We start from the raw sequence: 13,166 nt of genomic DNA, 5'->3' as shown, positions 1-13,166 counted from the left end.
ACTGATGAAATAGCTTTGAAAATGTACGGTCTATTAAATAAAATATTTTTGTTAAATTGTTGAATTGCAAATTCCATATTTCTGTGCAATGTTTCGTTATCCCGATGAGATACACAATCATACCCAGTATATTTGAATTTCCAAAAAATAAGGCTACATATATAAAGTATGAGTAAAAAAAGGTAAACTGTCAACCCTACATCTACTTGTTTGTGCCATTACTGGCAGAAGAGCTTCCACTAGAGCCCCTGTACAGGGTATTTGGCCTACTCTTCACCGCTGGCCACACATCTCGGAAGAGGTGGCAGTAGCCACACTTTACCCTGCCGTACGCGACATGCTGTACCCATTTCATATACGGGCCGGGTGGATTTAATAAACTTGCTCATTGATTTCAACTGCCCGCGCCTGGAGATCGAACCGACGCCCATCTGGATCGTGCGCCCCTCCCCCCCCCCTCGTTTAACAGCGAAACCTCGCGGTACCGTCTCCTGTGATGACATCGTCGCCTGTCCCCCTTGCTCCAGGTGCGTCTGTGTAAGGACGGTGTGTGGCAGACGGTGTTGGTGGATGACATGCTGCCGTGTGACGACAACCGCTGCCTCCTGTTTTCCCAGGTCCGTTGTTTATTTTATCCGCGTCGCTGTCGATTTTTCAAGTGACCTCGTGCGTCACGTGAAATGTCGCTCGCGAACAATTGCTCCCGCTTCTGCCTCGCCACTGATTATTTCACTTGCCTGCAACAGAAGCGGCAGATTAACAGATTCACAGTGGACAAGGTTGCTTTTGGCTTGTGTTGTTATTATGAGTTAGTACGGCAATACAAATTTCAGTTGTCAGGTAGAGTAAACCTTACTGTTTGTTAAATTGTTTCCAAACGTAATCTGATCTTGATAAATAAATAATGGAGTATTCTGCCATTGGGCTGTTGGATTAGCAATGTCGCCAATTTGTTAGGTTCAAAATATATTTATTTTCCCAATATTTCATTTTTCATGAGCAACAGAGCAAATGAGCCAAATCCATTGTTGTGCTATACTTCTATGCTGCCATATATATGCTCTGTGCCTTAACCAACCCACACCTACAAGCATGGTGAAGTTTAGTGAAAGAACCCACACAATATGGGGAGGCCCTCATCAAGCAGTGGATTGACTAAGTGTTTGTAAATGTGCTTTCATGCATTATGAACGGTTAACTTTTTTCCCATAATTGAAATTTATCGGGAGTTGCCTATTCGGGCGAAGTTTGAAACGCACTGTCGTTTCAAGTAGGCCAATGAACATTATCGTGCACAACCATTCCTTGGTTGGTGCACGACGCACACTCTTGTCGCACGAGACCGTGTTCCGCATGTCGACGACGATGGCTGCGTTGTGCCGTGGTGCGATCAGGCCCAGCGGAAGCAGCTGTGGGTGCCTCTCATCGAGAAGGCGCTGGCAAAGTTGCACGGCTCCTACAATGCCCTGCAGGCCGGCCGCACCATCGAGGGGCTGGCCACGCTGACGGGCGCGCCCTGCGAGAGCGTGCAGCTGCAGCCCAGCCCCATCTGCCCCAGTGAGCCAATTGACACCGACCTCATCTGGGCCAAACTTCTCAGCAGCAAGGAGGCAGGGTGAGCGTCTATTCCATTGCATAGCGTCTTGGTTTTTTGTGTGAAACTATCCTCGTCTGAGTGCTCACCTGGTTCAACTAAATAAACTTGTGTTCGACGAACAATACTGCAGGTCAAAACACTTCTCTTTCCCCTTTTCCACATGCACTACCCAACTTTGGAATTCCCTTCGATGTGCTCTATTCAAGATTTCTATTTTATTTATTTTGCGCTCTGCGTATCAATTCTTATCCATTACAATTGTAATGGTGCTATCTGTTTGTTGCTGGCCGCATGGCATCTTAGGCCTCTGGGCTTCTGCTCGGCCACCGTGGATAAGAAAAGCACCAGCTGTGTGAGACACGGCGCTTATTCTGCTTTGTCCATATGGCAAGGGTGGGGGGGGGGGGCAATCATTGCTGAGGGTCAGACAGAACTTTCAAATACCTTTCATCGGACAACAACACATTAATAACGGCACAATAAATGTAAATCTTTACAGGTGACGAAGCGCTCTAAAATTAGAAAGTGTGGCCGAGATGCTTGCAGTGATGGATGAATTTTGTTTGCTGGCTGTTGAAAGTGGTAAGCCTTCTGTGGCTACAGGCCATATGATTGGGGCTGTAGATTTCCCACCCCTGCCATGAATGCGTGGATAATAATGCCACACAGCCCTGTGCTGTCCAACTGGTTCGCACTGTGATGTTGGATCGTTAAACGTAACCACTGTTTTCAAGTGAATGTGGAAGTCATGTGAATATCCATCAAATCCCCACTTATGGGAATATAACATTTCCACGACTGGCTCCGGGCCACCAAACAGATTTCCACCACCTGATGCTTTCGCCAGCAGTGAGACAGTAAATGTCTTCGGTAGTGTCTAAAAAAACCCAGAAAGTTTATTTGAAGTATAGTTTGTACTAAAAAAAAAAGTCACAACGCATTTGATGAACTCTAGCGAGTCTTTGTAAAGTGCCGATGTTTTTCTACTGGCTGCTGTATCAGCTTCTTGATGGGGGCGTCATGTGGCGGAGGGAACATGAAGGCGGACGAGACTGAGTATGACCGCGTGGGGCTGCGACCAAGGCACGCTTACTCCATCCTAGATGTGCGAGACATCGAGGGCCACAGGTAAGCCGGGGGTTCGGTGCAGAAACCAAATGTTGCGATTGTCTGCTCAGGGTCGATTAAATCGATGTTAATTTGTAGGTAGTCAATGGCCATTGTCCTCAGGGATGTACTGAACCATGACATGGGAATGTGAAATTTCCCGCACTGGCTCAGGGTAGCCAGTAGTGTTGAGCACAACCCCCATCAGTCAATGGAGCAGCATTCTGGTAAAGGTGCAGCCCTGCAAGTGCTTATTCACACCACTGCTGGCAGCAAGGCCTCCACTTGAGGGAACTTGAGAACTCCCTTGGGGGGGGGGGGGGGGTGGGGGTAGTATGTTTGGCTACTTTTTTACCTTGAGAACCTTCGGATGTTGTTACCAAATTGCGCAGAACGTGAATTTTTACATTCCCTTGCAGTGGCAAATAGTCGGAGTGCGCGCGTGTTTTCTGTCCCCTAAGCGAGTCGCTTCGTAGAGCAAAAACTGTCGGGAAGAGTGCCGATGTGTGATGGGAACGCGTGGATGTGCAGACTGATGAGGGAAGAGTGCTCGTGTGTGACGGGACGCGTGGATGTGCAGACTGATGAGGGAAGAGTGCTCGTGTGTGACGGGACACGTGGATGTGCAGGCTGATGAGGGAAGAGTGCTCGTGTGTGACGGGACACGTGGATGTGCAGGCTGATGAGGGAAGAGTGCTCGTGTGTGACGGGACACGTGGATGTGCAGACTGATGAGGGAAGAGTGCTCGTGTGTGACGGGACGCGTGGGTGTGCAGGCTGATGAGGGAAGAGTGCTCGTGTGTGACGGGACGCGTGGATGTGCAGACTGATGAGGGAAGAGTGCTCGTGTGTGACGGGACACGTGGTTGTGCAGACTGATGAGGGAAGAGTGCTCGTGTGTGACGGGACGCGTGGATGTGCAGGCTGATGAGGGAAGAGTGCTCGTGTGTGACGGGACGCGTGGGTGTGCAGGCTGATGAGGCTGCGCAATCCCTGGGGCCGCTTCTCCTGGAATGGGCCGTGGTCCGACAACTCCCCCGAGTGGACCCCTCAACTGCGTACGGAACTCATGGCGCACGGCAACAGTGAGGGCGTCTTCTGGATGAACTATGATGACTTTAAACGGTAAGTAAGGATACATGTGCCAGGATGGCGTTGTGCTGTATTGGCTCGCACACTTGACTGGCTATCGCGGGGTAACCGGTTTGCTTTTCTGGCGCAGCAGTTGCAACATTGAGAGATGCTTGTATGCCCCCCCTGCCCCTGTCCACCTAGCAGTATTATAAATGGTCACACCGCAGTCCATCAGCAGGTTACACGGGGTGGGGAAAAGTGTGGGTGCTCTCACCTCTTCCAAGACGTCTGGGGATGCATGGAAGAGTAGGCCAAAACACCCTCTGTGGGGCTAACCAGAGTTACCTGTAGTTGCTGCTCTTCCACCAGCACTAGTTGGTGTACGAAAGTCATTGCAGAGCTGCTATTTAGTTTATTGGCACTTTGGTAAAAAAAAAAGAAGCTTTTTGAGAGTTTGGGGTTCAGCTCTTTCCAACCGTCCAGCAGTGTGCCATAACCACATTAGCCACCAGGAATTTTGTCCAACATGTTTTTCTCTCTCTCTCTAACTGGTACACCGCCGCCCTGGGGGAGGCCTTAATCCAGCTGTCAATTGACAAAGGGCTGTCTTTTTAAGTTTGGTTATTGTTTTTCTCTTCTTGTGGGGCAAGATTTTTCTGCGGTCTGATAGGGTGGCTGCGCATTGTTTATGTGGGTGTAATGAACAATGTTCCCCTCAGCAGGTTTCCAGATGTCAATTAGGCTTGGCTCAGAGAGGTGTTAGGCAGGCATTGTATTTAACCATCTCCTTACCTAGAGATTGCGACGTCTGTGGCCTTGTGGCAATTACTTTTAGGTTCCTGCAGTGATAAAAAAAAAATTCATAGAGTTGAATTGTATTGTAAGCTCACACTCCTATTTACCTATAATTCTAATGGATATCGCAGCTGAAGCTGGAATGGCCAACAATGAGTTTCAGCAGTGTGGTTTATGTTTAAAGTATGAAAGGCATTTGACAGAAAACTCTGATCTCTTTAAAGTAGTTTTTGACAGTTGCGTTGGGCTGAGCTCCAAAACATCTCTCAGGAAAAATGTTTTGGCTGGAGTTCCATTTCTCCTTAATCTGCAAACGTTATAATATTCAAACAGCAGGTGACCACTTGCATAGCATTTTCCCTATAAGTGTAGGTAGGATAATAACTCTGTAAAACTAAACTATTTTGTATTTTACCAGGTAAGGCCCACTGAGCTGTATAGCTCTTTTTCAGGAGCGACCTTTCTACAAATGATAGCTCAGCAAAGTGGCTTATCAATGTGGAAATTTATAGCAGCCAAATGCTCTAAACGCATGTTTCTAAATGTGGATGGAAAAATTGGCTTGAGAGTTGGGGTTGAACCCACAACCTCCTGCATACCAGGCGACTAAGTTAACATCTCACCACCGCGGCTCCCCAAATACGTTAATGCGTGACAATGGAGTGAAAATACTTTCTGGTCAGATCCTGTATTCAGTTCCTATACTAAAAGGAAAATTAAAATGTTCAACTTTTTGTTCATCTTTAATCTCATTTTTTTTGTTACATGAGCACGAGTCGGACAGTTCCAGATAGGGAAAGTCCATAGGAGGGATAGTGTTATGGATTAGCTCTGGGAATGATTCAAAGCTCCAAGAGGAATGTTACTTAATCATGGCATCTGTAGGTTGTTCCACACCACCTCACATGCAGGGTGTAATAAAAAATATGCATCACACTCCACTCTGGATTTTGTTCCATTTTAGAGATCTTCAGTTTTGTACCTGGGGAGCAAAGTTAGGTCTAAAGGCATCTGGGAGTAGACATCATCATTATCGTGAACATTGTCAGTGATCTCCATCGACCTGATCATCATGATGATCTTCATTCTGAACATCGTCATTCTCATGTAATATTTAAATTATCTTGGCATTTGCATACATTTTATAGATCTACAGTGAGAGAAAAAAGTATTTGATCCCCTGCTGATTTGTACGTTTGCCCACTGACAAAGAAATGATCAGTCTATAATTTTAATGGTAGGTTTATTTGAACAGTGAGAGACAGAATAACCACAAAAAAATCCAGAAAAATGCATGTCAAAAATGTTATAAATTGATTTGCATTTTAATGAGGGAAATAAGTATTTGACCCCTCTGCAAACATGACTTAGTACTTGGTGGCAAAACCCATACTCTTTGGTTCTATTGGGTAAAGTCACGTAGGTGAAAATAAAATAACAAAAAACCACGACGTTTCAGCCACAACACAAGCGGCCTTCATCAGGTGAAGGGATGAGACTGTCTGGAGGACAGCGCTGGAGTGAGAGAAGCCACGCTTAGATCACGACCTTTAAGCTGTGTGAGAAAAAAAAAAACAAAGCGCCTTGACAAAGGAATTAGCATATAATTTAGCATTGAAATGGCTCATTGAAATAGCTAAGTTAAAGTATACACATCCGCAGAGGTACCCCTTGACAAAGGAATTAGCATAGAATTTAGCATTGAAATAGCTGAGTGATTAGCGAGGTGAATGTATATGCCCTGACTTTAACATAGCTATTTCTGTTAATCACTGTTAATCACTCGGCTATTTCAATGCTAAATTCTATGCTAATTCCTTTGTTAAGGGGTACCTCTGCGGATGTGTATACTTTCACTTAGCTATTTCAATGAGCCCTTTCAATGCTAAATTATATGCTAATTCCTTTGTCAAGGCGCTTTGTTTTTTTCTTTTCTTTTCTCACACAGCTTAAAGGTCGTGATCTAAGCGTGGCTTCTCTCACTCCAGCGCTGTCCTCCAGACAGTCTCGTCCCTTCACCTGATGAAGGCCGCTTGTGTTGTGGCCGAAGCGTGGTGATTTTTTGTTATTTTATTTTCACCTACGTGACTTTACCAAATAGAACCAAAAAGTATGGATCCTAGCAGCCACGAAAGCTTTAAATCTGGCAAAACCCTTGTTGGCAATCACAGAGGTCAGACGTTTCTTGTTTTTGGCCACGACGTTTGCACACATCTCAGGAGGGATTTTGTCCCACTCCTCTTTGCTGATCTTCTCCAAGTCATTAAGGTTTCGAGGCTGACGTTTGGCAACTCGAACCTTCAGCTCCCTCCACAGATTTTCTATGGGATTAAGGTCTGGAGACTGGCTAGGCCACTCCAGGACCTTAATGTGCTTCTTCTTGAGCCACTTTTTTGTTGCCTTGGCCGTGTGTTTTGGGTCATTGTCATGCTGGAATACCCATCCACAACCCATTTTCAATGCCCTGGCTGAGGGAAGGAGGTTCTCACCCAAGATTTGACGGTACATGGCCCCGTCCATCGTCCCTTTGATGCGGTGAAGTTGTCCTGTCCCCTTTGCAGAAAAACAACCCCAAAGCATAATGTTTCCACCTCCATGTTTGACGGTGGGGATGGTGTTCTTGGGGTCATAGGCAGCATTCCTCCTCCTCCAAACACGGCGAGTTGAGTTGATGCCAAAGAGCTCCATTTTGGTCTCATCTGACCACAACACTTTCACCCAGTTGTCCACTGAATCATTCAGATGTTCATTGGCAAACTTCAGACATTGACAAGATCCTCCCGTGTAGTTCTGGGCTGATTCCTCACCGTTCTCATGATCATTGTAACTCCACGAGGTGAGATCTTGCATGGAGCCCCAGGCCGAGGGAGATTGACAGTCATTTTGTGTTTCTTCCATTTGCGAATAATCGCACCAACTGTTGTCACCTTCTCACCAAGCTGCTTGGCAATGGTCTTGTAGCCCATTCCAGCCTTGTGTAGGTCTACAATCTTGTCCCTGACATCCTTGGAGAGCTCTTTGGTCTTGGCCATGGTGGAGAGTTTGGAATCTGATTGATTGCTTCTGAGTACAGGTGTCTTTTATACAGGTAACAAGCTGAGATTAGGAGCACTCCCTTTAAGAGTGTGCTCCAATCTCAGCTCGTTACCTGTATAAAAGACAGCAGGGAGCCAGAAATCTTTCTGATTGAGAGGGGGTCAAATACGTATTTCCCTCATTAAAATGCAAATCAATTTATACAATTTTTGACATGCGTTTTTTTATTGTTATTCTGTCTCTCATTGTTCAAATAAACCTACCATTAAAATTATAGACTGATCATTTCTTTGTCAGTGGGCAAACGTACAAAATCAGCAGGGGATCAAATACTTTTTTTCCCTCACTGTATGTTTTCATTAGTTTACAATTTTCCACTACGTTTATAACATTTCTCAGTCGGGTTCGTAATGGTTTATTGAACAGATGCATGAATCACGCTGATTCTAAATGCTTTTGTAACTACATTGGCTTACGTGACAATTAGTATGCTGCCGGCTGAGTGATGTGGCAGAGAGTCTCATTATAATGTTAAGGTGCGTTTGAGCATAACACATTTTAGTCGATGCATGGCACATGCTAAAATTGTGGGGGGGGGGGGTGTTTATTTTCATCGCTAATACTCAGTATTGTTCAGTTTTTACAAAACATTGAAGACACTTTGAATGGCCTGTTTTTGTGCAAGGTATTACGAAAGCGTGGACATCTGCAAGACGCACCCGGACTGGAATGAGGTGCGGCTGCCAGGCACCTTTCCCGTGTCCCACGGCAGGCCCATCTCTGCCACGCTCGTCAGCGTGTTTTACCACACGGAGGTAGATTTGACCCTGTTTCAAGAAGGTGCCAGGTGAGCTCCGCACATTTCGTTACATTATTTGCTCAGAAAAATAAAACGTTAGAGTAAAATAGCTTAAATTTGTCTCGTATGTATTCACCAAATATTCACGGTGGGTCATGACAGTGTTTGGATGTGGCACCGTCATCACGTGCAACGGCTTGTTTTTGGTCCTGGGGGGGTTCCATGGTGGGTAGGAGAGGGCAGTTCAGCAAATGCAATTGTTGTATTTCACTTATAGAAGTGTCCAAATAAATAACAAGCCGATTTTTTTAGCTGTCATTTGTGGCCAGGTTGCTTTTGAAATATAAGTTATTGCCTCAGTGGGCTTTGTCTAGGAGGATGGGCATGGTTTAGTGTTGTATTTGTTTGGGTGATTTGTTTACCTCTCCTGTACTTTGCACTTCTATCGTGTTTTTGTACTGTTTGTTGTTGTAACGTTCTTACCCACCCCGACTTGACATCTGTGAAAAAGAGTTATCGAGCTCATCGGATTCCTCCAGTATAAATATTCTTATTCTGATGATATGTTCCCCACTTTGACCGACCTGCACTGACCAGCACGGCGAAGTTTGATCCAATAACCCCATGACCCGTGTAGCTTGGGGGGAGGCGCTCCAGCAGCTGGCTGACAATGGTCTCCTGTAATGATGGTCTACCGTTGTTCCTGCATGAGAGTTTGACAACTTTTTTTCCCCACTTCGTTTAACCTAACCATGATTCTACCACAATATGAATGTTAGACATAATATCAATTCGTTGATTAAAATTGAGTCTTGCACTCGGGATACTTCCACCAAATTGTGTGCATAGGATAGATTGCGATTCACAGAAGTTTTGTCAACGTTTTCTTTAGGTAAATAGAATGAACAAGATGACACAGATAAGACACTACCAATGAGAGAGTTGGGTACAAACGAAACTTAAATATATATTTTAACTCAGTTTTTACAATTTATAGATTTTATGGTGGTGAGAGGAATGAATCAGAACATGCCAAATTAATTTTCGTGGCATGATTAATGACGGTTAACCCACGCACCAGATAATGTTAGCAGGCGCTGTGCAGTAGGCTTAAACAAAGCGGCCTGTTTAACATGTGGCAAAATCAGTTGTGTGTTTTTATTCTCGAGGTCGTCTCTCGGCAAAACACGTTTTTGTTTTTTGCCGTGCAGGAGGGGAGACGACGTGGAGGGAAACATTCTGGATCTGTGCATTGTCATCTACCAAGTCACCACAGACAAAAAAGAGAAGATGTGTTTGGAGAAGGTCATTGTGCACAGCCAGAGGGCTGTGAAGAAGTTTGTGGGCTGCAGCAGCATGCTGGCTCCTGGCCAGTACGCCATCATTTGTCTGGCCTTCAACCACTGGCAAACCGCTGGTCCCACCTCACCCAATTCCCCGACAGGTGGGGCTGGGATGTTACTGCCTTCTCTTCTTTAGTACTCTGGACAACGACAGCTCTTGGGCTCAAACACCATGCATCCTCCATAAAAAGAGGTGTTTGGGTTAGATCGCATAAATGCAAATGCATCGTTAAACCCGCCACCACCCGACACAGCTAATTAGTAAGGTTGGTCACGTAAACAGAACGTGCCAATTCGTGACGAGTACAGCACACGGGTGTGTTGGAGAGTAAACCCACAGCATTTACATTTTGAGTAGGACGTTTCGCCAGTAATTACAACCAGCATAATCAGGCGACAGCCAGAGTTGTGGAGAAATCCTGATGTCGTCACTTGTGAGCCATTGCATTACATAACCCACATCTATCCTGTCCGATCGTGAGCTGTCTTCTTCATTTCGCTTGTTACCTTCCCCTCCCCCACTTTCTCATGTTCAGTACTTTCCTTATCATGCCTCTTGGCCTCTTTGTCAAAATCCATCCCTGCAGAAACCATCAAATTGTAATTGAGTCCACTCAATCCTGAACCTGTTAATTTTCTTTTTGCTTTCTCCATTTTAGGGATATTTTGGTGTCTCTGTGAAGTATTTGATAATTGGTAAAAATAAATGGATTGTGAAAATAGATGTTTTTGTTGCCAATAAAGGCCGATGAATAGAATGCTTAAAGCGTGGTGAAAAACACAAGGTTATGTTTTTAAAATGTACTTAGTACATGAAATCTAGAGGTAAATTATTTAATGATATGCATGATGGACTTTATTTTGTTATTACAGGTATTATGACAATAAGGTATTATACAATGTAATGCCAATGTTATACAATCATAATTAATGTCAAGCTCCATGCAATGACTCACATTGATGTAAGAATAGCTTTTTAAACACTGTACATAGTTACTGTCAAATATCAGAGTCATTAAGCCCAACAAAGACTAAGATGCCCCATATAGCCTTAAACTTTTGGGGCAAAGTACTGTTAGCGATTACCAAAGAAGGCCTGTTCGGTACACGAGGTTGTTCAAATGGAAAACTTTCATTTGTATGTAATAACTTATCTGTGAGGGGGGGGGGGGGGGGTACAAACGACAGGCGACTTGAGGATCCTAATGAGGTTTAAATGTCTCTCGCAACGTGTTCAAAACAATCCTGTCCGTACTTGCAGGCAAGCTGCTGAGTCCCTGCAGCTACATCCTGGCCGTGCACAGCTCCAAGCCCGTGTTTGTGGAGCAGCTGGTGCTGCCCCCCAGCGTGCTGGCCAGCGCCGTTATTAATTTAGCCGTCAGCAAGGGGCAATGCCATGAGGTGAGCTGAACGAACGTCGGGGGGAGGGGTGGGTGCGTTGGCTAGTGGGCCCCCCACTTTTTTTATTCACGCGCGGTTAGCGAAAGCGTGGCGACCGATGGGGGGGGGTGCCCTGTTATGCCCGATGGGGCAGATTGCCATGGCAATATGCGGTTTCAACCGTTTTGTCACGATGTGAATTATGCAGATGGCAAGGGACTTGTGCGCTGGCAGTGGTGTACAGAGAGGGTGCAGTGTTAATGATGGTGATCATTTTATTTTTTGGTTTGGGTTGGCCTTTTGGCATCTGATAAAGGTTTTTTGTTCCCCTACACATTACCCTTATTAATTTTAAAACATCCATCTTCGAGCACTATGATGTTCATCGCATTCGATCAGGTTCGAAGGTGTTGCTTATTTGTCCGAGTGTGCTGAAGTCGTGAATTTTATGATTGTGATCAACTTAATCTCGTATTTGCAATAATAGTAAGTGGTAATTTCATTTATAGGCCTCCACGTTTGTGGAGGCCTATAAATGAAATTACCATTTATCGGAACCTCTACTATACTCTCACTTTTTCGTAAGCATCAGCATTTGTTATGCCGAGGATTCGCGATGGTATTTTTAAAAGATTTTAATATTCCGGAATATTTTTGTCTTTGTATGAGGCAACATTGAGAAGTTAACCTCATTTGCCAGTAACAAAATATTGTTTTTTTACCCTTTTATCTGGCAACAAAACTGACACCTTTTTTACAAGGAGTCATGTTTACATTGACCACAATACCTTCGGTCGGGACGCAAACAAAAAACAACAACTCTGATAATGTATGCACTGTGGTGCATTGTCTTTGGTCCAACACCATTTGAGACGAGGCTCTAAAGAAAGCCATCTCGGGTGTGGACCAATCAATTTCAAGGACGGTGCATACATGATCAGAGTTGTTTTTTTGTTTGCGTTCCGACCGCAGGCTTTGTGGTCAATGTAAACATGACTCCTTGTAAAAAAGGTGTCAGTTTTGTTGCCAGATAAAAGGGTAAAAAAACAAATATCATATTTTGTTACTGGCAAATGAGGTTTCCAATGGTGTAAATACTTACCCCGAGCTCTCATACTCTGATGGTGCATTACCTTTGAGTAGTGCGCCTTTTGCCGTCTTCTGGTCCAACACCATGTGAGACGAGGCTCTAAAGAAAGCTGTCTCGGGTGTGGACCAATCAATTTCAAGGACAGTGCCACATACATTATCAGAGTTGTTGTTTTTTGTTTGCGTTCCGACTGCAGGTATTGTGGTCAATGTAAACATGACTCCTTGTAAAAAAGGTGTCAGTTTTGTTGCCAGATAAAAGGGTAAAAAAAACAATTATCATTGAGAAGTTAATTAATCGCAATGCATAGTGCTTAAAGAGACTACAAAAGAGCACAATTTTGTATCTCCTGCCTTCTATTCTGAGTGCTCTTTTCGCTGCTTTTGGAAAGGAAAACGAGAATTGCATTTGTTTAGTCGATTGCCATCACAGGCCATGTTATACTCGCTGCTGAACGAGGCCTCCCCACGTCATCTCCATCTATCGTGACCCTGCTATGTCGTAATCCATCTCACTCCTGCACATGATCAAAACGGGCCCTCTATGACCAGGCGGGTGGTGGGGGGGGCTTTCATCTGGCAGTGTAACGACATAACATAACAGCACGTTTGTTTAACGTTGTGACGCGCAAGAATTAAAACCTGACCGGTGGAATTCCCCAGGCGCGGGAGGGCATGTCGTGCTACTATCTGACGCAAGGCTGGGCGGGTCTCATCGTGGTGGTGGAAAATCGACACCCTGACCGCTACCTGCAGGTCGTGTGCGACTGCTCCGACAGCTTCAACGTTGTGTCCACCCGCGGGGGGCTCAAGACGGCCGACAGCGTGCCTCCGCTCAACCGGTACGCACGCACGTCTCCTTTGACGAGCTCTTCGTTCGGTCATCATTCAGGGATTGTTAAAGATCATCGCATCGTGCTGGGTGCTGTGCAGGAGTGGAGACCCC

The 13,166-nt window shown here is 45.2% G+C and overlaps 1 protein-coding gene across 1 annotated transcript in view; it reads left to right on the top strand.

Annotated features, from left to right (window-relative positions):
* The window catches only part of CAPN15 (calpain 15), a 37,369-nt gene that overhangs the window by 15,184 nt on the left and 9,019 nt on the right, over positions 1–13,166 (top strand). The window contains exons 5-12 of the mRNA XM_032967106.2: positions 528–617; positions 1,395–1,615; positions 2,600–2,725; positions 3,677–3,829; positions 8,295–8,456; positions 9,620–9,852; positions 11,013–11,152; positions 12,884–13,062. Coding sequence (XP_032822997.2) covers positions 528–617; positions 1,395–1,615; positions 2,600–2,725; positions 3,677–3,829; positions 8,295–8,456; positions 9,620–9,852; positions 11,013–11,152; positions 12,884–13,062 — 1,304 coding nt within the window. The remainder of the gene's footprint in view (positions 1–527; positions 618–1,394; positions 1,616–2,599; positions 2,726–3,676; positions 3,830–8,294; positions 8,457–9,619; positions 9,853–11,012; positions 11,153–12,883; positions 13,063–13,166) is intronic.

This window comes from Petromyzon marinus, chromosome 37, assembly GCF_048934315.1.
Source record: "Petromyzon marinus isolate PM22_M1 ecotype Great Lakes invasive population chromosome 37, UKy_Petmar_22M1.pri1.0, whole genome shotgun sequence".
Taxonomy (NCBI): Eukaryota; Metazoa; Chordata; class Hyperoartia; order Petromyzontiformes; family Petromyzontidae; genus Petromyzon; species Petromyzon marinus.
The sequence above is the reverse complement of the archived record's forward strand: the minus strand, read 5'-3'. Positions and strand labels throughout refer to the sequence as shown.